The 23,303-nt window shown below is 36.4% G+C and overlaps 5 protein-coding genes, 1 long non-coding RNA gene and 1 other non-coding gene across 11 annotated transcripts; 5 read left to right on the forward strand and 2 right to left on the reverse strand.

Annotated features, from left to right (window-relative positions):
* Nucleotides 1-281: 281 nt before the first annotated feature.
* On the forward strand, nucleotides 282-3,738 carry LOC108814276 (protein BONZAI 2). 2 transcript variants are annotated; one of them, XM_056991225.1, is made up of 16 exons: nucleotides 282-563; nucleotides 647-694; nucleotides 790-941; nucleotides 1,055-1,103; nucleotides 1,208-1,264; nucleotides 1,347-1,535; nucleotides 1,627-1,761; nucleotides 1,870-1,939; nucleotides 2,027-2,124; nucleotides 2,202-2,316; nucleotides 2,404-2,480; nucleotides 2,576-2,713; nucleotides 2,792-2,956; nucleotides 3,041-3,154; nucleotides 3,244-3,340; nucleotides 3,432-3,738. In XM_056991225.1, exons 1-16 carry the CDS (start codon nucleotides 414-416, stop codon nucleotides 3,545-3,547), a joined length of 1,770 nt encoding a protein of 589 aa, XP_056847205.1. In that variant the 5' UTR covers nucleotides 282-413; the 3' UTR covers nucleotides 3,548-3,738. The 2 variants fall into 2 exon arrangements, with proteins under 2 accessions (XP_056847205.1, XP_018442313.1); XM_018586811.2 differs by having other exon boundaries at nucleotides 283-563; nucleotides 1,870-1,931; nucleotides 2,022-2,124.
* Nucleotides 3,739-5,255: 1,517 nt separating this feature from the next.
* LOC108816386 (ethylene-responsive transcription factor ERF115) lies at nucleotides 5,256-6,636 on the forward strand. The gene is made up of 2 exons (XM_018588961.2): nucleotides 5,256-5,646; nucleotides 5,874-6,636. Exons 1-2 carry the CDS (start codon nucleotides 5,394-5,396, stop codon nucleotides 6,407-6,409), a joined length of 789 nt encoding a protein of 262 aa, XP_018444463.1. The 5' UTR covers nucleotides 5,256-5,393; the 3' UTR covers nucleotides 6,410-6,636.
* A 2,884-nt stretch (nucleotides 6,637-9,520) lies between these two features.
* Nucleotides 9,521-9,606, reverse strand: TRNAY-GUA (transfer RNA tyrosine (anticodon GUA)). The gene is given in 2 exon segments: nucleotides 9,521-9,556; nucleotides 9,570-9,606. It is a non-coding gene; the product is annotated as a tRNA-Tyr (tRNA).
* Nucleotides 9,607-10,608: 1,002 nt separating this feature from the next.
* LOC108818483 (calcium-dependent mitochondrial ATP-magnesium/phosphate carrier protein 3) lies at nucleotides 10,609-12,789 on the forward strand. Its single transcript, XM_018591469.2, has 4 exons — nucleotides 10,609-11,295; nucleotides 11,358-12,146; nucleotides 12,216-12,306; nucleotides 12,384-12,789. The coding sequence occupies exons 1-4, from the start codon at nucleotides 10,926-10,928 to the stop codon at nucleotides 12,559-12,561; spliced, it is 1,428 nt and encodes a 475-aa protein (XP_018446971.1). The 5' UTR covers nucleotides 10,609-10,925; the 3' UTR covers nucleotides 12,562-12,789.
* Nucleotides 12,790-13,068: 279 nt separating this feature from the next.
* Nucleotides 13,069-14,006, forward strand: LOC108816516 (uncharacterized). Its single transcript, XM_018589093.2, has 2 exons — nucleotides 13,069-13,220; nucleotides 13,340-14,006. The coding sequence occupies exons 1-2, from the start codon at nucleotides 13,203-13,205 to the stop codon at nucleotides 13,823-13,825; spliced, it is 504 nt and encodes a 167-aa protein (XP_018444595.1). The 5' UTR covers nucleotides 13,069-13,202; the 3' UTR covers nucleotides 13,826-14,006.
* Nucleotides 14,007-15,135: 1,129 nt separating this feature from the next.
* Nucleotides 15,136-18,511, reverse strand: LOC108814287 (uncharacterized). Of its 4 annotated transcripts, none has more exons than XM_056990600.1 (12): nucleotides 18,084-18,511; nucleotides 17,875-17,974; nucleotides 17,460-17,684; nucleotides 17,288-17,370; nucleotides 17,100-17,200; nucleotides 16,894-17,017; nucleotides 16,655-16,809; nucleotides 16,418-16,554; nucleotides 16,174-16,344; nucleotides 15,874-16,098; nucleotides 15,573-15,806; nucleotides 15,136-15,474 (listed from the first exon to the last, which is right to left on the reverse strand). In XM_056990600.1, exons 1-12 carry the CDS (start codon nucleotides 18,368-18,370, stop codon nucleotides 15,331-15,333), a joined length of 1,986 nt encoding a protein of 661 aa, XP_056846580.1. In that variant the 5' UTR covers nucleotides 18,371-18,511; the 3' UTR covers nucleotides 15,136-15,330. The 4 variants fall into 4 exon arrangements, with proteins under 4 accessions (XP_056846580.1, XP_018442323.1, XP_056846581.1 ...); XM_018586821.2 differs by having other exon boundaries at nucleotides 17,875-17,979; nucleotides 18,164-18,509; XM_056990601.1 differs by having other exon boundaries at nucleotides 18,164-18,303.
* Nucleotides 18,512-19,118: 607 nt separating this feature from the next.
* Nucleotides 19,119-20,554, forward strand: LOC130497534 (uncharacterized). Its single transcript, XR_008936513.1, has 2 exons — nucleotides 19,119-19,562; nucleotides 20,284-20,554. It is a non-coding gene; the product is annotated as an uncharacterized LOC130497534 (long non-coding RNA).
* The last annotated feature ends 2,749 nt before the right edge of the window (nucleotides 20,555-23,303 follow it).

Genomic DNA, 23,303 nt, shown 5'->3' on the forward strand with positions numbered 1-23,303 from the left:
CTAATACATAAATATGGTAAAGTCTAAGTCTTCCTTTCTTCCTCATGCGTCTGGTCCGGTTCGGTATTGTCTGTCCGGTACGTCCGCCCGGTACTGTCCGGTACGGTTCGGTTATGTCCGTCCATCCAATGGTTTATAACAAGGCTGTATTTGTCAATAATACTAGTAATAATTATTTCATAATAATAATAAAAATAAAAATAAAAAAGGCAGAAGAAAGTGGGGGCAGGGGAGTAAATGAATAAAGAGTCCAAGACTGAAGACAGATCTCTGTCTACTTGGAAACACACACACAGTGGGTCCCATCTCTTTTCCAGATATTTTCTTCTCTTCTTCTCCTCAAATCTCTTCTTCCTGTGAAGGAAGAACTCGTTGTTGTTGTTGTTGCTTGATCCCCTCAGCTTTTGAGAGTTATGGGAAGCTGCTGGTCCGATGGTAAAGGTGGCGGTCGTGGTGGCGGCGGAATGGTCGGTGTTTGTGGAACTACTTCCGGTTGTCCTAACGACGCCGTTGACTACTACCTCAAGTCTCGCGGCTTCAACGGCCTCTTCTCTCAGATCGAGGTCCCCTTTCCTTTGAAACCAAAAATTTGAATTTCTCATATATTTAGTTCTCAAGTTTCTTGCTTCTTTCTTGCTCTCCGCAGTTATCTTTCTCTGCTTCCAATCTACGAGACGGCGACGTGATCTCAAAGGTTAGTTCTCTACTTCTCATGGAAAATGGTCATAGCTTTGATTGTAAGGATCTTTTTCTTATATATTAATTTTTATGAGTTGTGAATAAATGCAGAGCGATGCAATGGTGGTTGTTTATACAAAAGGAAGAGATGGAATCACACTCTCCGAACTCTTCCGCAGCGAAGTTGTTTTGAATTCTCTGAATCCTAAGTGGATTAAGAAGCTTACACTCTCTTTTCAGTTCGAGCTTGTCCAGACATTGCTGTAAGTTTTTTGCTTCTTTTTTTATTAAAAAAAAAAAAAAACATCAGCCTTATACACACTTGATGAGGAGGAGAGATGAGATTAAAGTTTCTCACTTTATAACCCATTCACAGGTTTCGTGTGTATGATATCGACACGCAGTTTCAAAACTCAAGGGAGGAGGTATATTCAGATAAAACCTCATTGTACTACTCTCATGTTCCATTTCTCCTATACTTGAAAAAAAAAAAGTGTTTACACTTTATGATTGGGGAGTTTCATTTCAGATGCTAAAGCTCGATGAGCAGCAGTTTCTAGGCGAGGCAACATGTGCATTGTCCGAGGTATCCACTCCTGAACTGAACCTTCTTTTATTTTGTTTTAGTGCTTGGCTTTGCTATATTTACTCATCAACTAACTATGCAGATTATCACCAAATCAAATAGGACGGTTGCTTTAGAACTTATGCGTAAAGAAAGTGTTGCTGCTACTGCACAGCCACAAAACTATGGAAAGCTTGTTGTCCATGCTGAGGAGTCTCTAGCTTCCAAGACCACGACCGAGATAGTCCTTAGGTGCTTGCATTTGGAACCAATGGATCATTTCTCTAAAAGTGTAAGAGCAGACAATACTCTTTCACCAGAATTTTACTTGAAGACATAATAATAAAACATGAGATGAGGAGTTCTCTTGCTTTTTTGTTCAGGACCCTTTTTTGGTGATATCTAAGATGGTAGAACACGGATCTCCAATCCCAGTCTCTAAAACCGAAGTCTTGAAGAATGATGCCAATCCGGTTTGGAAACCAGTCTTTCTTAGTGTTCAACAAGTGGGGAGTAAGGTAAAACCAGAGAGAGAGAGAGAGAGAGAGGTTTCTTATATATCTTAGTTTTTTTTTTTGAACAGGAAAAGGTGTATCAGTTCTCTTCTTTCTGTAAACCATTTGCAGGATAGTCCATTGGTAATAGAGTGCTTAGACTTCAATGGCAATGGCAACCACAGTCTTATAGGGTATAAAAGTAGTAACACACAAAACTTCCAGATTCCTCTTCCCTTCTAGTTTTGGGATAAGAAGATGAGAGATGATTCTTGTTTTGCCAGAAAAGTTGAGAAGTCACTTGCAGAGTTAGAAAAGCTTCATGTGAGTGGCCAAGGAATCAATCTATTATTACCTACAGGAGTTGGACATAAACATGAAGACAAGGTATGTATATCTTTCAACACAATAAGAAGAGCTTTGAAATTACAATCATAATGCCCCATTTTGACAATGTTTTTCAGGCATTGAAGAGTCAGATTTCCGTTGACAAGTTTACTGAAACCGTTCAGCATACATTCCTAGAATACTTGGCATCTGGATTTGAACTGAACTTCATGGTCGCAATTGATTTCACAGGTATGAAGTTAAGTTCACTCTGTGATCTGACAAGGGTCAGAGTTTGGCTTAAGAGTCACTAATCCTTTTGTCTGTCTCTCTCATTAGCTTCAAATGGAAATCCACGCCTCCCAGATTCCTTGCACTACATTGATCCTACAGGAAGATTAAATGCCTACCAGAGAGTATGGACGGACAACTCTCTGCTTAACTTTTTTTTTGCACAAGCAGGTGACTCTGTGTGTGTGTTTGTGATCCTTCTTTTTTTCTTATTATTCAGGCAATAGTTGAAGTTGGAGAAGTGTTGCAGTTCTATGACACTGACAAAAAGTTTCCAGCGTGGGGCTTTGGAGCTCGTCCTATAGACATTCCAGTTTCTCATTGCTTCAACCTCAACGGAAGCAGTACTTACTGCGAGGTCTGGTGATGAACTGATCATGACTCGCGTCATGAACTTAACTTTTGTAACAAAATTCTAAATGTTTTTTTTCCTCAGGTAGATGGAATTCAAGGTATCATGAATGCCTACAACGGTGCCCTCTTCAACGTTTCTTTTGCAGGGCCTACTCTCTTTGGCCCCGTGATAAATGCTGCTTCAACTATCGCAAGCGAGTCACTCGCTCAAAATTCACGGAGATATTACGTCTTGTTGATAATCACTGTCAGTTTTATTATCATTTTTCTTGTGTTTCTTTTTTTCCTATGTAAAACTGAACTTTGTCTGTGGTTTTTAATAATATAATAGGATGGAGTAATAACAGATCTGCAAGAAACTAGAGATGCATTGGTCAGTGCATCAGATCTCCCGTTGTCAATCCTCATCGTTGGAGTAGGAGGAGCTGACTACAAAGAAATGGAGGTTGTTCCGTGTACAAAACTTTAAAGACTACCAAGTTTGTGTGCTTTCCCTTAAGATTCTTATGCTAGTTCTTGTTGTTGTTGTTGTAGGTATTAGATGGAGACAAAGGAGAGAGGTTAGAAAGCTCGAGCGGTCGGGTAGCGTCACGAGATGTAGTCCAGTTCGTTGCATTAAAAGACATACAATGTGAGAGTCTTTGCTTGTGTGTGGTTCTTGATATGTTTAGGCAAAGCAGTTTTTAGTTGACCAATGTGTTGTGTTGTGTGTGTGAGTGCAGATGGAGAGGTGTCAGTGGTAGAAGCGCTTCTAGCGGAATTGCCTTCACAGTTTTTGGCTTACATGAAAAACCGTAACATCACTCCCACCACCACCACTACTACCTCTGCTTCTTGATTTGCATTCTCTTCTGTACATACACAGCTCTAAAACGCTGTCGTTTTTAATATTCTTTATTTGTCTGGAATTTTTCCGTTTTCCAGTATGCCACGTCAAAATTTTATATACTTCACATCTTTGATTTGTTTGGTTTCTCTTCTCTTTCTTACCGAACTGAGATTATTTTTATTTATTTATTATTTGTCAAATTACCACCAGTTTGTTGGGTTCGGGCTACCGTTCAACGGTCAATATATTCATTTGTTGACGTTCTTGTTTTGTTGTTAGGATTTAGGTGCTGACTTTTCGAAGCTGAACTAGCTTTAAACGTGGATCGTTTAGGTAGTAACCGTGGGAAAATAGATGTAACTAGGGCCAACATAGTAAGCACCATTTTAAGAAAGTAGATATATATAAATACCCATTTAATAAATAATATCAAATAATTTCTACCTTAGATTAAATATTTAAAAAGCTACATCTGAACATATACAAAGAAATATTATGAACAGAAATTTCAAAATTGTATGGTTTAAATATACATGTAACTAAGGTTCGAATACACCCCACCCTAACTGAACCATAAGGAAGATGGTAGTTTAATGGTATACGGACTTTAGGTTGGTAAGTAATTTGGGTTCAAAAACACACTATTGCGTTTTACCTTGTGGTCATATGAATATGAGTTTATTTTATAGCCAATTTGAATATTCGAAAAAAGAGTTCAATCTGTGAATTATGTTTTTTCTTCGAAATTAGTTTGGATCTCTCCACAAACATAGTACACCCCAAATTAATCTATAAACATATGCATGTAAAAAAAATTTGTTGATCACTGGATTGAAACCCTCCTTCTAGCTAGATATGCAATGTACACTGAATTATTTTAAGCCATAGATGAAACTTGAAAACATCTTAACAGAAAGAGAACTACTCCAAAACAACATGGTCAATTCACACGTTTTCTCTTGAGTTTAGTGATCAGCGTTTACACATCTATTGGATATATAACCAATTTTGTTTTTCGATCTCTATCCAAATATTTCCCAAGAAAGAAAAAATCAGATCCCACTTCAGGGGAAAAAAAATCACACGTAAGCTTCTCTTTTTAGTAGTATATTTTAATCAATAGGAAGAAATTTATTAACATATTATGTTCTTATTCCTTAACTTTTTCAGAGTATCGGGTTACACCCAAAAGATATTATATGTTTCTTTGTATTTAAAAAAAACATCTAAAAATGTTCTGGTTGTTTTATTTTCTTCGATTCCATACATGTGTTCCCGAAAAGAAACCAGCAACGAATATATATAACATGCATGCATTTCCCTTCATTAATGTTTTTTAATTGTCATTTGGGATCTTTTTATAGCGTTCATATCTATTTTAGATTATTCTGTTAGAGCTTTATTTGTAATCTTTATTGATATACACTTCTTAACTTGTTCAAATTCACACGTACCCATTTCTGCTTATGCAGATCAAAAGACCCTTTAACGCGTCTCTATAGTTTTTTGATGACAAGAACTCACATATAACTGAAATGATTTTTTACGTGTCTCGAAAATTATCGTACCTAGAAAATAAACAAAATTTTAAAAGAATATACAAAACTTCACCTTTACGTTTTTGTTATTCGTTTATTTGTCTACGTTCACATAGACAAAAATGCTTCTATAAAACCTTCGAAGTTGCTCACTCCAAAACCCTAACTAATATCTCTCTTCCACTCATCTTCATCTTCTTTGTTTCTCATTTTAACTCGTACTCTAGTTAAAATAGTACACAACCTAAAACCCTAAGATCTAGACCAACTCCAAACCCTCCTAAAAAGAGAAAGGGATTTAAAATATTTCTGAAAAGATGGCGAATCAGAGAAATTATGGGAAGATGCCTTTTCTAGCAGGTGAATCGGAGGAAAAGAAAGAAGTCGATGATGAGGAGAACATATTTCCATTCTTATCAGCCCGATCCCAATACGACACACGTGCCATGGTCTCAGCCTTGACTCAAGTCATTGGAAACCAAAGCAGCACTCATGATACTAATCAACATCACCCTGTAGAGTATAATCAACAAGATCCTATCCAACATGTTCCTCCTACTCAAGATCAAGGTATAAAACAATATGCAAAGATAGCTGGATCTATACTAAAATATCTAATAGCTAGTATATTTTGATATGTACTTATAATTAACATGAGCGGATCGATGGATATATCTTCTCTGGACGACGAGAATATTCATTTTCTATCGCAATTTACTTGTAATAAACACATATATGAGAAGTATACCAAACCTATAAGGCTATAAGTGTTAATATTTTATGTTGATTGTATAAAGGAAACTTGAGGAAGAGGCACTATAGAGGGGTAAGGCAACGGCCATGGGGGAAATGGGCTGCCGAAATTCGGGATCCACAAAAGGCAGCACGCGTGTGGCTCGGGACATTTGAGACCGCTGAAGCTGCGGCCTTAGCTTATGATGAAGCAGCTCTTAAGTTCAAAGGAAGCAAAGCCAAACTCAATTTCCCTGAGAGAGCTCAACTAGCAAGTAACACTAGTACCATTACCGGTCCACCAAACTATTACTCTTCAAATAATCAAATTTACTACTCAAATCCGCAGACCAATCCAGGACAAACCATTCCATATTATAACCAATACTACTATAACCAATATCTTCAGCAAGGAGGTAATAATAATGATTCACTAAGCTATAGTTTGGCCAGTGGGGAAACTGGAGGTTCAATGTATAATCATCAGTCATTATCTACTACAACTTCTTCATCTTCTGGTGGATCTTCAAGGCAACAACAAGAACAAGACTACGCTAGATTTTGGCATTTTGGGGATTCTTCTCCCAACTCAGGTTTTTGAAATCCTCATAAAAGTAATAAGGGATATCGCGTGACTTGTTGAGGAGATTATATGTTCCTTAAGTGTTTTATATTTGCATTATGCGTCCGTTGTTTCTGATCATTTTGTTTTTGTTTTTTTCTTCTAAGAGTTTTCATGGGGTTCTTTGTTAACAACCCGACTTGGTTTAATTTTACACTAAATAAATTAGCTATATAGTTACTCTTAAATTTGTGGGAGTTATCTCAACCAAGCACACATAAAATATTCACTAGTTAGAGTCTCAGTACATGATGTTGATGGATATATATATCATTAGGGTGTATGACGTAGGTGATCAAGACAAAATAAAACAAACGATAAAATCTTTATTGTTTACTGGATGTCATATCACATGATATATGTTAAATATTTGGTTCGTCGTGATGTGATCGATTATATTACCTCCACAGAAAGAAATGTAGTCAAACCGAAGATATCTTGAATGAAAATATATGTATCTTACATGACAAAGTGAAAGCAGCATCCCTATAATATTCATTGGACTTACATACGACTGTGTTTTTATCTTTCTTTTTATGGGCTCTGTTAGGATCACAAATCATGCTTATGGTTGTATGAATCGGATCAAGTTATTAAGCGTTGATTGATCAAATACTACAATGATATAATTTTGAGAAGATTCTGCTTTCAATAGTCAGGGTCAAAACCAGTATAATGAGACTTTTATGCGCCCTTTAGCTATAATTTAAAAAAAAAAATTTAGATACTGAGATTTGAAGTAACAAGTATGAAAACTTGACCAAAACAGATGCCCTCAGGCTCAGGGTTTGTTCAACTCCATGACTTTGTCCATCCAAATGGGCTGACTCCTCTTGACCCATGTTTTATGAATATTTCTGCTAGACTTTTTTTAACGTCTGATTAATTCTGTATTACATCGATGAGAATATTACATAGATAATTATACAACCGACAATTCTACTATTATATAAGAATATATGTTTGACTGCACATTCCGAACTGTTCTATGAGATTCATGTCCGATAATACATCCTGCACCATACTAAATATTTTTTGTTATATTTTTTTCATAATCTACATAATTTTCGTTTTCTGGGTTTTGAACCCTTAATGAATATCTTCGGTGAATAAAAAGTTTACAAACATGGATATACTATATTTGCGGTATAGACAAATATGATTAATGTTAAATGCAGATTCATAAAAAAATAGATTACACATATGATGAAAATTAATTATTTTTAGAGGAATTATACCATTTCGAGTTGGATTCAATGTATATATGTTTCAGAAATGAAAGAAATCATTTCGTTTTGAAACTCAGAGACTCGTTTTTCATATCATGATGCCAGTTGAAATGATGGTTACGATGATAATGAATACTTTCCGACCAACGCGTTGTCTCCCCTTTCTTTTGTTCTTTTTTCAATACCTTTTTTATCGGCGATTCTTCATTTTTTTTACATATTACCACAAATGCTTAGTGCTTAAAACTTATTGGCCTATGAATCTCGGCCGCCGACAAAAATCTGTACTTCAAGACATTCGTGGAACTTCAAAGCATTATATTATATCCTGCATTATAAATATATTACCACGCGCGTATGTTACAAGTCCTATACGGGCAGGTACAACATAAAACCGTTTTCTACATAAGTTAGGTTTTGATCGTAAAACCGTTTTCTTAGACGTCGCAAAAATGGTCTATACAAACCTGTTCTGCTATTCATCACTCCAGTAGATGACTCTTACCTCATAAAATATGCTAAAGTAACAACTTAGTTAGCTACACATCGAAATCCTATCTCCTATTTTAACAAAAAGATATTGTAACATATACAAAAAAAAAAAAAAACATATACAAAGTTCACATGGCAAGTGACCGACACTAAAAAATGTTACAATAAGGCCAATTAATACTCAAATTCATTGATGTGAGTTTCAGAGATATCGACCGTTGCTTACAACACAATTCAAAATTATCAAACATAAGATTGGATTATTATCTCTCCCGACAGACAGAATATAACAGAGAGGGTCAATAACTAAAAATGTACGTTGACGTTAACGGAAATGGCCGCGCACGCACGCCGGCCTGGCACCGCCCTTTCAACTTTTGCGGCATTCTAAGCTCTCACAAATCTCAACCACTTTCCTTTTGCTTCATTTTCAAACTTATCGGCCCCAAGACGTGTGTATGCAACCTATGCATGCATACTCGACTATACCAAAATAAAAATAAAAAGAGAAGTATGTATCAGTAATCAGAGCCGGTCTTAGAATATATGTGGCTAGAAGCAAAAGTAAAAAAAGTGGCCTTTTCTCCCAAGGGGAATTGAACCCGTGAGGGTAAACCCTTGTGACCTAAACCTTAACCACCAATGCTAATGAAAACTTAATGTTAAAATAAGGCCGAAAACTTTTATATCTTCTGGTGGCCGGAAGCAGCAGCTTCTTCAGCTTCTACCAAGGGCCGGCTCTGTCAGTAATCAGTGTATATATGTATGTTTTGCTTGGTTCTTTGGTCTGGGACTGTTCAATATAGCCGGACTCAAACTCATTGCATGTACAACATAGCCCACTACATTTTCCCAATATCCCAGCCCATTTTAGATGAACCCAAGTCCTATATTTATTTTATTTTTCTGATTAAAAAAACCCAAAAACGGATAAAATGATTTAACATATCTCAACTTTTTTTTTTTTTTTCACATATCTCAACTTCACTGTGTCGGTGAGGATTGTGTGAAGTTCGTCGCTGAAATCATGCACCTTGTGTTGAAAGAGAACATGTAGAGAATAATAACTTTTGGCTTGTCCGTAAACGGGTTTCATGGGAATGAACAATATGTCTCTAAAAAGAAAGAAGAAGGAAGAAGGAGAATCTTGTTATGAGCTGTAATACTAATACATTAATGAAATCCATTCTGTCTTCCGTACGAGTAAAACCAGATAGATTATTTGAAAATTTCACATTCCAAAATAGAGTGACAAGAAACTGCAGTTTAAACCAGAAAAGGAAGAAAATGCTAGACTAGAGAGATCGTGAAGGAATGCCGAAATAGCAACTAATTTGAAAAAAGGAAAAAAAAAAAATAGTAAAAGGAATCCGACCTGCCGGAATCGAACCAGCGACCTAAAGATTTGCTGTCACAGACTACAGTCTTCCGCTCTACCAACTGAGCTAAGGTCGGTTGTTATCCTTTGTGCACGAGAATAATTAATAACCAGAAATTCTGATAATATTGATAACCAGTTTACAAACCGGAGAAGAGAACCAGCTAGTGAGTAGCTTTACCAAATAATCAACCACCTAAAATTATCCTTATTAAAAAGAAATATTATTTCCCCCCCCTCTCTCTCTCTACTAGGGGTGGGCGTTCGGGTTCGGATCGGGTATTTCGGATTTTCGAGTATTTCGATATAGGAGTATAATATCCGTTCGGGTATTTCTGAACTTCGGATCGGGTTCGGGTATTTTTAGTTCGGGTTCGGTTATTTCGGATCGGGTTCGGATATTTAGATTTTAAAAGAAATAAAAATAAAATTTTCTTTTTTAAAGTTTTTTATATTTAAAAATATAGATTTTACTTAACTGATTTTTTTTTCTTTTTATAGATTGAATGATTAATATATTTGGAGATAACATTTCCAAAATAAAAATATTAATTTGGCTATTGTTTTTAAACTTTGGATGTAACTTTGGTTAATACATGAAATAAAAAGTTTAACATGCATTTTAAATGAATATCAAATTATTTTCTCCATAAATATATATATATACTATATGATTTTAAAGTATGTCTAACATCAATATAAATATTTTAAATAAAATGAGAGATGTAAACTAGAAATATAAGGATAAGTATACACATGTTCGGTTATTTTCGGATATCTATTCGGGTTTGGGTATTACCCGTTCGGGTTCTGATATCCAATCTCTCCTAACTTAATACCCGTTCGGGTATTTTACTACTTCGGTTCGGATTTCGGTTCGGGTTTTTCGGGTCGGGTTCGGATGCCACTACGGATATCGGGTAAAGTGTCCACCCCTACTCTCTACTGTTGTAAATTTCTAGATCCGTCTCATGAGCTACAAGTCAAAAATTACGGTCAAGTGACGTAATCGGTTCAACCTCGAAACCGGGGTACGCACACGGTTTCAACAAGACCGAATCGCACGTGCCGTGTTGGGATTGCACGTGGAAGCAACAAGAGATAGAGAGAGATAGAGAGAGGAGATTGGGTGGGAAACTTTAACGTCAGTTGCGGTTGACAGACGACGCCGGATTCTCCTTCACCGGCCGCCCGTTTAAAATCGAAACTCACTCATCGGAGACAAAGTGATTACCTTTTCTTCTGGGTTTTCTCATTTGAATCTGAAAAACTGCGTTACATCGTCTTGGACGGGAAGACTCTTTCACTCTCTCTCTCTCTCTGTATAAATACGCCACAAAGATGAACGATCCGTAGAATTATTCATCTGGAACCGAAGCCAAAGTATCGCAACCAGATGAAGAAGAAGCTTGCTGTACCCGTGACGATGGAGCACGTCCTGTTGGCGTTACGAGAGACCAACGAGGAAAGAGAGATTAGGGTTCGGAGTCTGTTCGATTTCTTCGACAACTCCAGCTTAGGGTTCCTAGACTACGCCCAGATCGAAAAGGGCCTCGCTTCGCTTCAGATCCCTCCCGAGTACAAGTACGCCAGAGACCTGTTCAGAGTCTGCGACGCCAACAGAGACGGCCGCGTTGATTACCACGAGTTCCGTCGTTACATCGACGCCAAGGAGCTCGAGCTTTACAGGATCTTCCAGGCCATCGACGTCGCTCACAACGGCTGCATTTTGCCCGAGGAGCTCTGGGAGGCTCTCGTCAAAGCCGGTATGTTTAATAAAGTTCCAACCTTTATAGGATTCGTTTTGATGTTTTGATCGATATGTTAGGGATTGAGATAGATGATGAGGAGCTAGCTCGTTTCGTGGAGCATGTTGATAAGGACAACAATGGAACTATTACATTCGAGGAGTGGAGGGACTTTCTTTTGTTGTACCCTCACGAGGCCACCATTGAGAACATATATCATCACTGGGAGAGAGTGTGTTTGATAGACATTGGGGAGCAAGCTGTTATACCCGACGGTATAAGCCAACACGTCAAGAGAAGCAGGCTGCTTCTCGCCGGAGGACTAGCCGGAGCCGTTTCTAGAACCGCGACCGCGCCGCTGGACCGGTTGAAAGTCGTTCTGCAGGTTCAGAGAGCGCACGCGGGGGTCCTCCAGACGGTTATAAAGATATGGAGGGAAGATAAGCTGACGGGTTTCTTCAGAGGTAACGGTTTGAATGTCATGAAGGTTACTCCCGAGAGCGCCATTAAGTTCTGTGCTTTCGAGATGCTGAAACCGATGATTGGTGGTGGTGGGGGAGAGGGTGGAGGTGGTGATATTGGGACGAGTGGGAGGCTTTTGGCTGGTGGGATGGCTGGTGCGGTGGCTCAGACCTCTATTTATCCCATGGATCTTGTGAAGACTAGGTTGCAGACTTGTGTGAGCGAAGGTGGGAAGGCGCCGAAGCTGTGGAAGCTCACGAGGGATATTTGGGTGAGAGAGGGACCTAGGGCGTTCTATAAGGGTCTCTTTCCTTCGCTTCTTGGGATTATTCCTTATGCAGGGATCGACCTAGCTGCGTATGAGACGTTAAAAGATTTGTCTAGGACGTACATTCTTCATGACACCGGTTAGATCACATCAAATAAGATCTTTTATTGTTCCAATGATAGTACTGAAATAGGTTCAAATTCTGCAGAGCCGGGTCCATTGATACAGCTGAGCTGTGGAATGACATCTGGAGCTCTTGGAGCATCATGCGTTTACCCGTTACAGGTTGTAAGAACAAGGTAAACAGATTTGTTTTCTTTTTGGTTTCTGGCTTGCCGGTGAATATTAGAACGAGTTTGATACTTGTCTTTGTCAGAATGCAAGCGGATAGTTCAGAGACGACAATGAAGCAGGAGTTTATGAAAACGATGAGAGGTGAAGGAGTGAGAGGTTTCTACAGAGGACTGTTACCAAATCTTCTCAAAGTAGTTCCAGCGGCAAGCATTACATATATTGTTTATGAAGCTATGAAGAAAAATATGGCTCTTGATTAATTAAAGCCAAATACACACACAATTTTCTCTGAGTTGAGTCATTCTTTTTTTGTTGTTGTTCGCAAGGGGTCTTTTGTGGACTCTTGAGCTTTTAGATTATGTGAGATTAACAGAAACAAGCCGATACTGTAATATGTCTGATGGTCGTTGATGATCAAGACTCATGTCTGTAAAGTAACATCTTCACAAACGGATCTTCAGTGGAGTAAAATTACGGTTCTGTTTTAATTTGGTGTGGTTCGGTTCATTTTGTTTGGACGGCTGTAAATATGCTGTTACCCGTCTAACCAGAACATATTAGTCTCATGATTATTAAATCTCAAATACGTTTTAATCTTATGACTCACTATTAAATATTCTGTTAGCGAAAATCCCAAAATGATAAAGGAGCCTGATGGGACGTGGATCTTCAAGAGAATTCCACGGATTAGACTGCATGTTCTTACATGCGTACACGTGTACTTGTAACCTTCTACATCTCTCTTCTCAGCTCCACTTCAGATGTCTCCATCTTCCTTTATATTGCACAATCTTAACACTCCATGTATTATCCAAAACAAAAGAAAGGCACTAAACTAGAACTAACCCAAAGACGCATCTTGGTCTCCTCTTCAGCTTAAACTCTTCACAGATAACAAACCATGGCGGTCCGATCGACAGTAAGTAGTACCTAACACTTGTTGACAACACATATTAGTAATGATTTCATTTTGTAAGTGCTGTAGGCATTTAGATGATAAGCTCACGGTTTGATTTTTCTTGTCGTTTGATGTTGGAGGGTACTCACTTGAAAAGCATGGTGCAAAGGCTAAGAACTTACACTACGGCGACTACACCAAAATCCAAAGCATACTCTCCGGCGGCAGAGTACGGTGGTCAGAGACCAGCAACCAATACAACTACAGCTACAAAAGCTGATTTCACGCCGGTATATGTCTCCATAGGGATGATTTCATTGTCAGTATCGTTCGGCCTCTACACAGCGTATCTTCATCTCCACGAGAACCCAAGCGTGCGTGTCAACAAGAAGACGAGAGAGACCGTTCCTGAGGTTGAGGACCCGGATAGAGTTATCAATGAAGCGGACAGGTTTGCGAATAGATCGTGGTTTAGGAAACTTGCTCATGTTCAAGAGTTTGACAAACATGATGTCATTCCTGACCCGATCAGGAAAGACCAGTTCGCTCATAAACCTCGTGCCGTGACGCTCAAGGATGTTGGCGTTGATCCCAAAACGTCGGCTGCTGCTGCTACTGCTCATTGAAAAGTTAATTCGCGTGTTCACGTCTGAATAAAACATCTACTATCGAGAGTTTTTTTTTCGAATTGGGTGTATTGACGTTTTATCAATGTCACATTAATGTAATCAAAACATCTGGAGTGCTACGTTTTGTGTTGTTTGACAGTCTTGTAAATACCTAATAAAACTTTATCTTCTACGGACCCTAAGACTAGCCTCATACATTTTCAACGAGCTCCAAACAACCAATCAGATTGTTGAATTTGTCAACAACGCCTTCAAGAACAATGCGAACCCGCAAGAATCCATCTTCAAAACTGAGATTGTCTAATTACAGATAAACACGAGGCAAAGTCGTCTACAAAACTTACCTCTCCTAAGAACACGATGCTCTCAGTAAAGAGGACTTGGCTTCAGCTGCAAATTGATCAGCAGAAACAAACCTCCACAGACGGAGCTGAAGCAAGTCTCTGAGCTGACGTTAAAAGGAGAGGACTTCGCGACTCACCAGAGGCATCTCGATTAGACTCGTTTGGAATTGTCTCAACAACAAAAAAACTTGCACAAACTCGAACTTTGGAAGAAGATAAACACGAATACTACTCCTTCCATCACGGACTTACTCCACAATACCTTCCATAGGGGCTTTACCCTTATTGGCAGCTAAAAGCCCCATTGCATCAAAACCTCCAGAGTCTCCAATGGCAGGAGGAGGAAGATCTTGATAGATGCCTCGGCAGCACCAGGAACCTGGAGTCGTCTCTGATGCCATATTCAGTGGCTAAGGAGACCAAAGACACAGCAAAGACAAAAGGATTCAATTAAAATACGCATAACAAATAATTCGATGTTGCTTTCAACATGGTGCATTAGTAACACTACTATATCAAAGAACCCAATTCTGCTCAATCAAAATCACGAAAGAAAGAGCTACATGCATCGATAATAGAGGCTATAAGTCTTCCTCGATGAGTAACGAAATTGTATAATCAAACCGAAAACGTTGCTCAAAACCAGACGATAAACTCCTAACGTTCGATCATAAATTTCATAATACGTCAAAAAGAAAGATCCAAAAAACGATCAGTTGAGTGACTTGAGTCGACAAAAGAATCTGTATATTTCCTTCTCTGATTCAATCTATGATTGAACAGAGATGAGAATGAGAAAAGAGACAGAAGCTCTCTGAGTTTAGGACAGAAAGTTTTAACGGCGCATCTGGAGATGGAGCTCAGGGGAGTATTGTGCAGAGGAGGTAAACGAAATATAAACAGAGTTACAGAGCAGAGGGTTTAATTATCATTCGTCTATTTCACTCTTGATATTTGAATAAATTATGTATGCCATTTTTGAACCTTTTTATTGGATTTTGTGTATATTTTCATCAACACATACACGACAGCGACAAAAGCAAACAAACATAATAAAACACGTGTTTATTTTTTTTTCTAACAGTAGCTATTCCAACTTTCGAATCACCGCCAGTCACATTCGACAAAGAAACAAAAAAGCTATGGGAAAAAAACGACTCATTCGTGTATGTGTAACCTTCGGGGAGGGATTATAGCTCTAGGCGGATTCGGTATCGAGTCATCTGGTCCAAGATCATCGACAGGCGGTCGTTTTTTATGGGCATCGGTAACCGATTGGTATGCCATACCCAATGCCAAGGCCTACCCACACAACCCAAAATCAAAAATATTTTTTTAAAAAATGTATTTTAGTATGTTCCAGAGAACGGTGACATTACAAAATAATAAGATTTGCTTACGATGTGATCACGTTCGGGCGGAGCATAGATTCCAACATTGATCGTTGTCCTCCTCAGACAATTCTTGGTCGGTGGTTCCGATATGTTCTTGAAACCTGTCGGAATCACTAGAACTGGCAAACCAACGAGGTTTCCCATGCATACTTTCTCCCAATCGGTCACGTTTCCAATAAACGCATCCACTGTAAAGCTCTTCTCCACTTCTCTTATCAACTTCCCACGAGCTCTCTGTGCCTGAATCAATAAACCAGAGATAATACATGCAAAGACCGACATGTAAACCAAAAAAGGGGAAAAAAACCTGAATGTAATCGACGGCTGTAACTACACGAGCACGGCGCAACTCAACAGGCCATTGATCCTGAGCTTCGTAGAGATCCTCTTGACCTGTTCTTTGCCATTCGTCAAAATGAGCTAACATGTCTACGTCCATTGTGAAGTTCAATATCCCTTGAACTGAATCCACTGTGTAGTTTAGTTCGAAAGGAACCATATTGACACCTTTCGACCTTAGAACTTCCACAACCTTACAGATGCATGCCACGTGTTGAATTAGTACCAAAAATGTTTTATTCTGAATGCGAACAACATTGTTTATTACCTTCATGTCAGCATCTTTCGTGTACCCAACAGTGAGTTCCGTGATATTCACGGAGAAGGGATCTTCAAATGCGATCTCTCTTGATGAGAGATCATCGGGATCTTTCCCTTTAATAGCGTCAAGGACTACAGCGCAGTCTGCTGCTGTTCTACAGAATGGTCCAAGCTTATCCTGTGACAAGAGGATAAGCTTATAACGTACTGTTTTTGACTCGGGTTTGGGAGAAACTAGTCAAAGGCCATACCAGACTCTCGGATAAGCTCATCACTCCCGTTCTACCAACGCTCCCAAATGTGGGACGCAATGCTGTTACGCCACACCGAGCTGCAGGGTATGTCATTGACCCTGCTGTCTCCGAGCCTATGGCAAACGGAACCATACCTAAAACAGACAAAACGGGAAATAAAACAGTTTATTTTATTTTCCAGATATAGCCAAATAGAAACGTAATCTTGATTCATTTTCTATTAAAGATACTAACCAGCTGAAGTGGAAGCAGCAGGTCCAGCTGATGAACCGGTTGAGAACTCCTCTATATTCCACGGGTTCCTAGTTCGTCCCCCGAACCAGATGTCATCATAAGCTAGAGAACCCGTTACGAGCTTTGCTACTAAAACTGCACCTGAAGCTTTTAATCTAAACAAAACAAAAACGTCCGACCGATGCTGTCAAGTTAGCTCCAACATAACAGAAACAAAAAGAAAACAGTGGACAAGTTACCTTTTGTAAACCCATGCTTCAATATCAAGAACTTGGTCTTTGAAAGAAGTTGAACCCCACGTAGTTTTGTACCCCGGGACTGCAACTATATCCTTCAAACCATATGGAATCCCGTGAAGAGGTCCTATCACGATTCACGCACACACAAAAATATTAACCAAACATCAATTGGTCAACAATATGTCAATAACATATCTAAAACATACCGAGATAAGTTCCCTGAGAGAGCAAATCATCAGCTTCTTTGGCTTGTTTGTATGCTAATTCTTCAGTATAAGTAACCACCGCTTCAAGAACATGATTGTACCTTTCAAGAATCCCCCACTAACAACATCAGAACAGATAAAAATTCTCTACAAAACACTCAGTGCAAGAACAGAAGCCTCCCCCATACCGTTTTAACTGCTTGAGATAAATCCGAACGAGTTCCTTGGAAGTAACTTGTTTGGTCTTTATAAGCTCTCCGAGTTCAAGAACCTGCCATGAAGCATTCTCTAACCATATGAAAAACTATCCATCTATTATAACACCAACCAACAATAAGAGAAAAAAAAAAAATGACTTACGCTCATGAATGCAATATCTTCTTCATCTGTAGGGAGTCGTACTCCGGAGACTGAAGGATACTTGAATCTTTTGGCATGTGCTCGTGGAACTTCTCTGTTCCAAGACGGATTAAACACCAGTGGGGATGGATTTTCTAAACCGCCATTCTTAGTAGCGACGAGTTTACGGTTGGTTCGATATATAGGAACGTTCATTTCAGTGGCCCCTTTTGCAATCTCCTGAATCTATATATATAATATAACCCCAAAACAGAATCAACCTTTCTTGCTCAAAAGAATGACTACAACCAAAATGGCTCACCGAAGTGTAAATGAATAAATCAAAATCAACCAAGTCCTACCAAAGACATATCAAAAATGGGATTGTAAATATATATTTATAGTGAGGAAGAAGAAGTAACGAACAAGGCACTACCTTAGTTTCATTGAAGAATCCAGAATCAATCAACTCAAACATGCTCTGCAAACACTTAGCTTCCATAGTCTTGTCTGGTAATTCAGTTTGAGTTATGTTACTGTCCTGATAAAAAAAAAAAACATTTTAAAAAATTACATCAGCCTCATTAAAAGATGCAGTACAAATTTGAAAAAGTAAAAAATCAGATTTCCTTTTTATTTTTAAACCTGGGCGAAGTTGTAATCCTACGGCAGGGAACACTCACTTTCGAGTCCAAAATTTTAAACAGTTTCTTACAATTTCTCACCATTGAAAGTTGTTGAAACAGAGGATTTGCTTCCGTGAAAGAAGAGACTGTTAAACCTAGGAAGAGGAGGAGGAGGTGGTGGAGAAGCGGCGCACATGTACTACGGGTACGAGGAAGTGAGCCACGCGTCAGTAAGCAAGGTCGTATGGTTGGACCACACGTGGCGTTCGACTGTCTCAACATCGTGTTGGCTGGTGAATCGTGCATGATATGGTGACGGAGAATCTCTCCTTTTTTGTACTTTGGCAGAGGAGACGGAAGCGGAAGCGGAAGCGGGACGGCCGTTGACTTTGACTCTGCGCCTTGGGTCGAACTCAGAGTCCTTGGAACTCTGTAAAGTGGATCTTGAACAACCGGTTTGAAGCTATCAGTGGGTCTAATTAACTACTACTAATTACAGAATACTGTATATGATTTTAATTTAAGTAAAAATTTAATTAACCACGCTGAAACCAAATTAGTCACTAGGAGGTTTTATTCGCCTTCTCAAAAATAATAATTTTAAATATAATGTTTTTATTTCAAAAATCTTTTAATTTATATTTTAAAATATAATATATTTATGTAAAAAAATTTGACTTATATATTAGTATCATTATTTTTATATTTAATTTTAACAGTTTCGAAAAAATCATTAACATACTTTTTGTAGTTTTTATTAGGTTTAACTATTTTTTTAATAAAGTTAAAATTATTTTTTATAATTATATTTTATCATATTATATTATATTTAATAATTATTTATTTTAAGTATATATTTATCATCTAATTTTAAATATATATATTCATATAAACACATATAAATTCTAATAAATTTTAAATTTTGTTTTAGTTAAAATCTATTAAACTGAAAAAATCAATTGGTTAATTAACACGATGAATAGATAAAGAGATAATTGGCCCTCATACACCTAATTGGACTCATAATTAGGTTTCTATACTTGATCTGATGTTAATATTTTGATTCCGGTTTTAGCCTTATAGACAGCTTTCATTCAACCAACTTGATTAGAGTTGTGTCAGTATTTGCAGCATAGGGCCTAGTGTCTGCAGCATAGGTTCTAGACTCTAGCTATTTTTTTTTCAAATCCTAGATTCTATCTCTCTCGTTTATCTTCTTCTCTCTTCTTTTATTCACTTCCTGTTTTTTTTTCTCTTCTTCTCTCTTCTATCTTCTCTTATATATTTTTTATTCTCAATTTCTAATTTGGTTTATGAGAGGAAGATTCGAAAAAGAAAAATGAACCAGCGAAATGTCTTTTACCAAGTTACATTTGAATTAGTTTTGGTTGTTCTATTGAATTATTTAATTTGTTTGATTGTTATGCTTAAAGAGATTTGCTTGCTAGTGTAGGTGAAAGTTGTGTTGAATCTAAAGCTCAATCAAAACAGATTTTTGGTGAGCTTGAGATTATTAATTTCATCTCCCTTTTTGGATTAATTTCAAATTTTTCTTACGGATCTTCAGATTATTAGACATATGGTGTTTTTGTTAGTTAATATGTTGTATGATAAATTATTTTTATATGATAAATAATTTGTTACTTGTTTACATGTTTTGTTAGTTGACACATTATTTGAAACCAAAAAATTCATATTGTTTGATATGATGTTACAAAATGTTAACTGATACATTGTTTGTTTAGCTGATTAATAGTTTGCTAGCTCGTTTTGATACTTAGTTTATTAGCGGGCAAATTGGTTGATACACATATGTGTATTAATACGTTACATGATAATGATAGTTGTTATCTGTTAAACGATTTGTTACTTGGTACATGTATTGTTAGCTGATACATAATTTGATACTAAAGTTGATAATTGGTTGGTATGATATTACAAGAGACTTGACGTTCATTGATTCATGGTCTGTGTAAATGATAATATGACTGTTAAAATTGCATTTAGTTGCTCATTTCATTATTTAGTGTTTCCATAATTTATTTAGTCGTTATATATTGTATTATCAGTTAATAATAGTAGTAGAAGTGTAATTAGTCTATTAATTAATATTATTGATATTTTCCCTTAAATTATTGTCAAAATATGATTAGAACGGAGTATATCGTGAATGTTTACATAGATGGATGTGAAGTCTATTTTATATGACACGTAAGAAGGTTGGTACAGGGGTACAAACTTCCAGGTGGTTGAATGAAGAGGAAGATGGATTGGTCACTAACATGGGACGAATAGGTGGAACTGGCTCACGACTCACGAATTAATTTTATTTGTTTAATGTTAACGAACAAACTTAGATGTTATTGCTAAAGATTTAATTAGCTGTTATTATTTGTTGTAGTGACCGTTAAATGTATGTGTCTAATTAACAAACGAACTTAGCCGTTAGTTTATAGTATATATAAGTATGAGAAATTTAAGTCTGTCAAATTTTTTTTCTCACAATTCATATTTTCATGACTCGTAAATGAACACATAGTCAATTCTAGATGATCCGTACAAAGAATGGTAATCTGGAATGTAAGTGAAAGCTGTGTCAGATGTAGATTCAGAGCAATTGATTTAGTCACTTATCAAGACTGGGGAGCTGCTAAAGAGTTCAATAGAAGCCGAAAAGAAGCAAGCAAGTTCATGAAATTGTTTTCAATATAGATAACATTTACGTTAGTAGACATTTTACATGTTACCCGATACTATTTGTTGTTTTCGAAGATTTTCTATTTTATTTCCTATTTTAGATATAAATGTATTGCTAGATGTCACTATTATATTGTCGTAGTTAATAACATATGTATGTGTTACAATATTATTTGGAGTGGTGCATTTTTTTACTCTATTTAATTTATTTTTCTTAATTTTCTCATGTGACAATTTGTCTTATAACATAGCCTAAGCACATTATTGGTTAGTCACAACTGTTATTTGATAATTCTATTCGTAGACATTAACATTTTATTTAACAACTATATCATAAATCAACAATATTATATTTCTATTACTAAAAACACTTATGGCTTTAAACTAAATTATACATGTATACCTATGAAGGTCGATATGACTATATTTTCTGATTTTAGGTGGTTTATGTTACCAGGTTAACCACTTATGTAAAAGTGAACATATGCATGTATACACGACTTTTATTGTTAATGCTAACTTGTTTTATAACATGCTAAGTTTTTTTACTTTACTCGTTAACTTTAATATTAGTTAGTTAGCTTTATGTGTAACGGTTAAATAATGTGTTAGTTTAAAAATAATACAGAATTATATAGTATATTGTTAGACTACTGGTATTTTTAATGTGTTATAAATAAACATAAATCATAACAATGTTTGTAACATGTTAAAAATTTGTTTTTTTTGCTAACAAATTTTGTAACATGTTAATAATTTGTTAACCTGCTAATAACTTGTAAAATATTTAGTTGTCAAATTTCATTCATGAGCTCTAGTGTACTTCATCACAAACCCAGAAAAATGGTTATCAAGTTTTTAGTTTCATAAGTTTACTATTTTAGATTTACCTTTTTCAGCAAACACTACATAATTAAATAATTAATCATTTACGATTAAAACATACTAATTTTTTTTTATCAAATGCTACAAAATCAAACTTTTTTCAGAGATCAAATTTTCATCTCAAGCTAAAATTATATTATGAAAAATAAGAGAGAATGAGATTTTCACCTGAGAAAAAAATTAGAAAGAAAAAGAATGTGGAAAAAATAATTTAAAATGAATAGAGGAGAAACTAGTGGAAGAGAAGCCATGTAGCTGACAACCTATCCTACTCTATCATCTGACACAATTCCTCTGAGCATATATTCGTTTGTCAGAAAATCCTGCACTACACCGTTTACCATGTCCAAAAGAGAAGGGCTATTGGGTCTTATTGTGAAGCAAAGTGTGGTCATTAAGTCTTTTATGTCAATCAATAGCCTAATCTCTAATTTGGACCTCTAATAGGTATATTCCTCTAATTTGCCCATAGATAAACTTAAATAATTTTTAATCATCTAACTGTGGAAAAATCGATTAGTGTTAATTTAATTGTATTTGTTGATTTGCAATTAATTTGGGTAATGTATATATATATATATATATATATAAATAAATATTTATTTATATATATGGAGATCATCCTATATAAATCTCACCAATGGCCAGCGCGTTAGCCGGCTTTTTTGTATTGGGTCCGAATGTCCTTCAAAATAATTACTTTCCAGCGGTTATGCTCCAGTAGATGGTCATTGGCACTAATCAGATTTTCTTGAAACTCTAGATACTAGGATCATCAAAGAAAAAAAAAATATGTGAAAATTTTACATTAGTGATTGAGTTGTTAGTCATTGCCGTATTCAAAATTTTTTTACAAAAATGTAAATATTTATAAAGAAAAATTATATGTAATAATTAAATTGATACCATATCACCATTTTCTAAAGTCAGGTTTTTTTTGTTGAGAATGAAAGTGGTTATAACTCGTGTACAATTTTTTTTCAAATATATATATGTGTGTGTGTGTGATTATTTTGACCATCCAGACGACAATTTTCTTTCCAAATTATTGGATACAATTCTTTTTGAAATAAAATGGATATATATATATATATATAATTATTTTGACCATCCAGACACAAATTTTCTTTCCAAATTATTGGATATTTTGACAAAGTTAAATATCATTTGGAGGAATATTAGGCGTATGTATATGTTCTCAATACAAACCACAAACACACACGAGATAGATTTTTTTTTTGTTTTGCTAAAACACACGTTGCATCTTTCTTTTTATTCCCTGACGACTATAAGCATGTTCTTGGGAGTTGAAAAAGTTGACGGGTTTAAGATTCTCTCAGTTTTACAATTCTATCGATATGTCAGAATAAATCGTAAATGTGTTCTAGAACATATATCTTTTTTTTTTTTGCTAAAGATGTAAATATCATTAAACATAATGAAAGTCTGATTACATTGATCTTGTAATCTGATATATTGATCTTGTAATCTAATCTGCTCAAAAGCATTTCCGATTCAAGGAGTCGCAAAAAAATAAAAAAAACTCATTAAATCACAAAGGTACTAAGTTTCATCTGTAAACTAACAGACCTTAGAGCTACAATTTAACTTCTAGCAACTGTATATGTTCCGTACATGCCTTCCTAAACTTTGGAGC

The sequence above is a fragment of the Raphanus sativus genome, chromosome 7 (assembly GCF_000801105.2).
Source record: "Raphanus sativus cultivar WK10039 chromosome 7, ASM80110v3, whole genome shotgun sequence".
NCBI classification, from domain to species: domain Eukaryota; kingdom Viridiplantae; phylum Streptophyta; class Magnoliopsida; order Brassicales; family Brassicaceae; genus Raphanus; species Raphanus sativus.

Excerpts from the sequence above, each read along its gene's own strand:
- LOC108814287 (XM_056990600.1), bottom strand. The coding sequence starts at position 18,370 with ATGCACGATTCACCAGCCAACACGATGTTGAGACAGTCGAACGCCACG. Across the intron at positions 16,099-16,173 it reads CGAAAGATGCTGACATGAAG|GTTGTGGAAGTTCTAAGGTC; the intron begins GTAATAAACAAT and ends TGCATCTGTAAG. Across the intron at positions 15,475-15,572 it reads CGCCCGAACGTGATCACATC|GCCTTGGCATTGGGTATGGC; the intron begins GTAAGCAAATCT and ends TTGTGTGGGTAG.
- LOC108818483 (XM_018591469.2), top strand. The coding sequence starts at position 10,926 with ATGAAGAAGAAGCTTGCTGTACCCGTGACGATGGAGCACGTCCTGTTG. Across the intron at positions 11,296-11,357 it reads GGAGGCTCTCGTCAAAGCCG|GGATTGAGATAGATGATGAG; the intron begins GTATGTTTAATA and ends TCGATATGTTAG. Across the intron at positions 12,307-12,383 it reads TTACAGGTTGTAAGAACAAG|AATGCAAGCGGATAGTTCAG; the intron begins GTAAACAGATTT and ends TGTCTTTGTCAG.
- LOC108816386 (XM_018588961.2), top strand. The coding sequence starts at position 5,394 with ATGGCGAATCAGAGAAATTATGGGAAGATGCCTTTTCTAGCAGGTGAA. Across the intron at positions 5,647-5,873 it reads TCCTCCTACTCAAGATCAAG|GAAACTTGAGGAAGAGGCAC; the intron begins GTATAAAACAAT and ends GATTGTATAAAG.
- LOC108814276 (XM_056991225.1), top strand. The coding sequence starts at position 414 with ATGGGAAGCTGCTGGTCCGATGGTAAAGGTGGCGGTCGTGGTGGCGGC. Across the intron at positions 942-1,054 it reads GAGCTTGTCCAGACATTGCT|GTTTCGTGTGTATGATATCG; the intron begins GTAAGTTTTTTG and ends ACCCATTCACAG. Across the intron at positions 1,762-1,869 it reads TTCAACAAGTGGGGAGTAAG|GATAGTCCATTGGTAATAGA; the intron begins GTAAAACCAGAG and ends AACCATTTGCAG.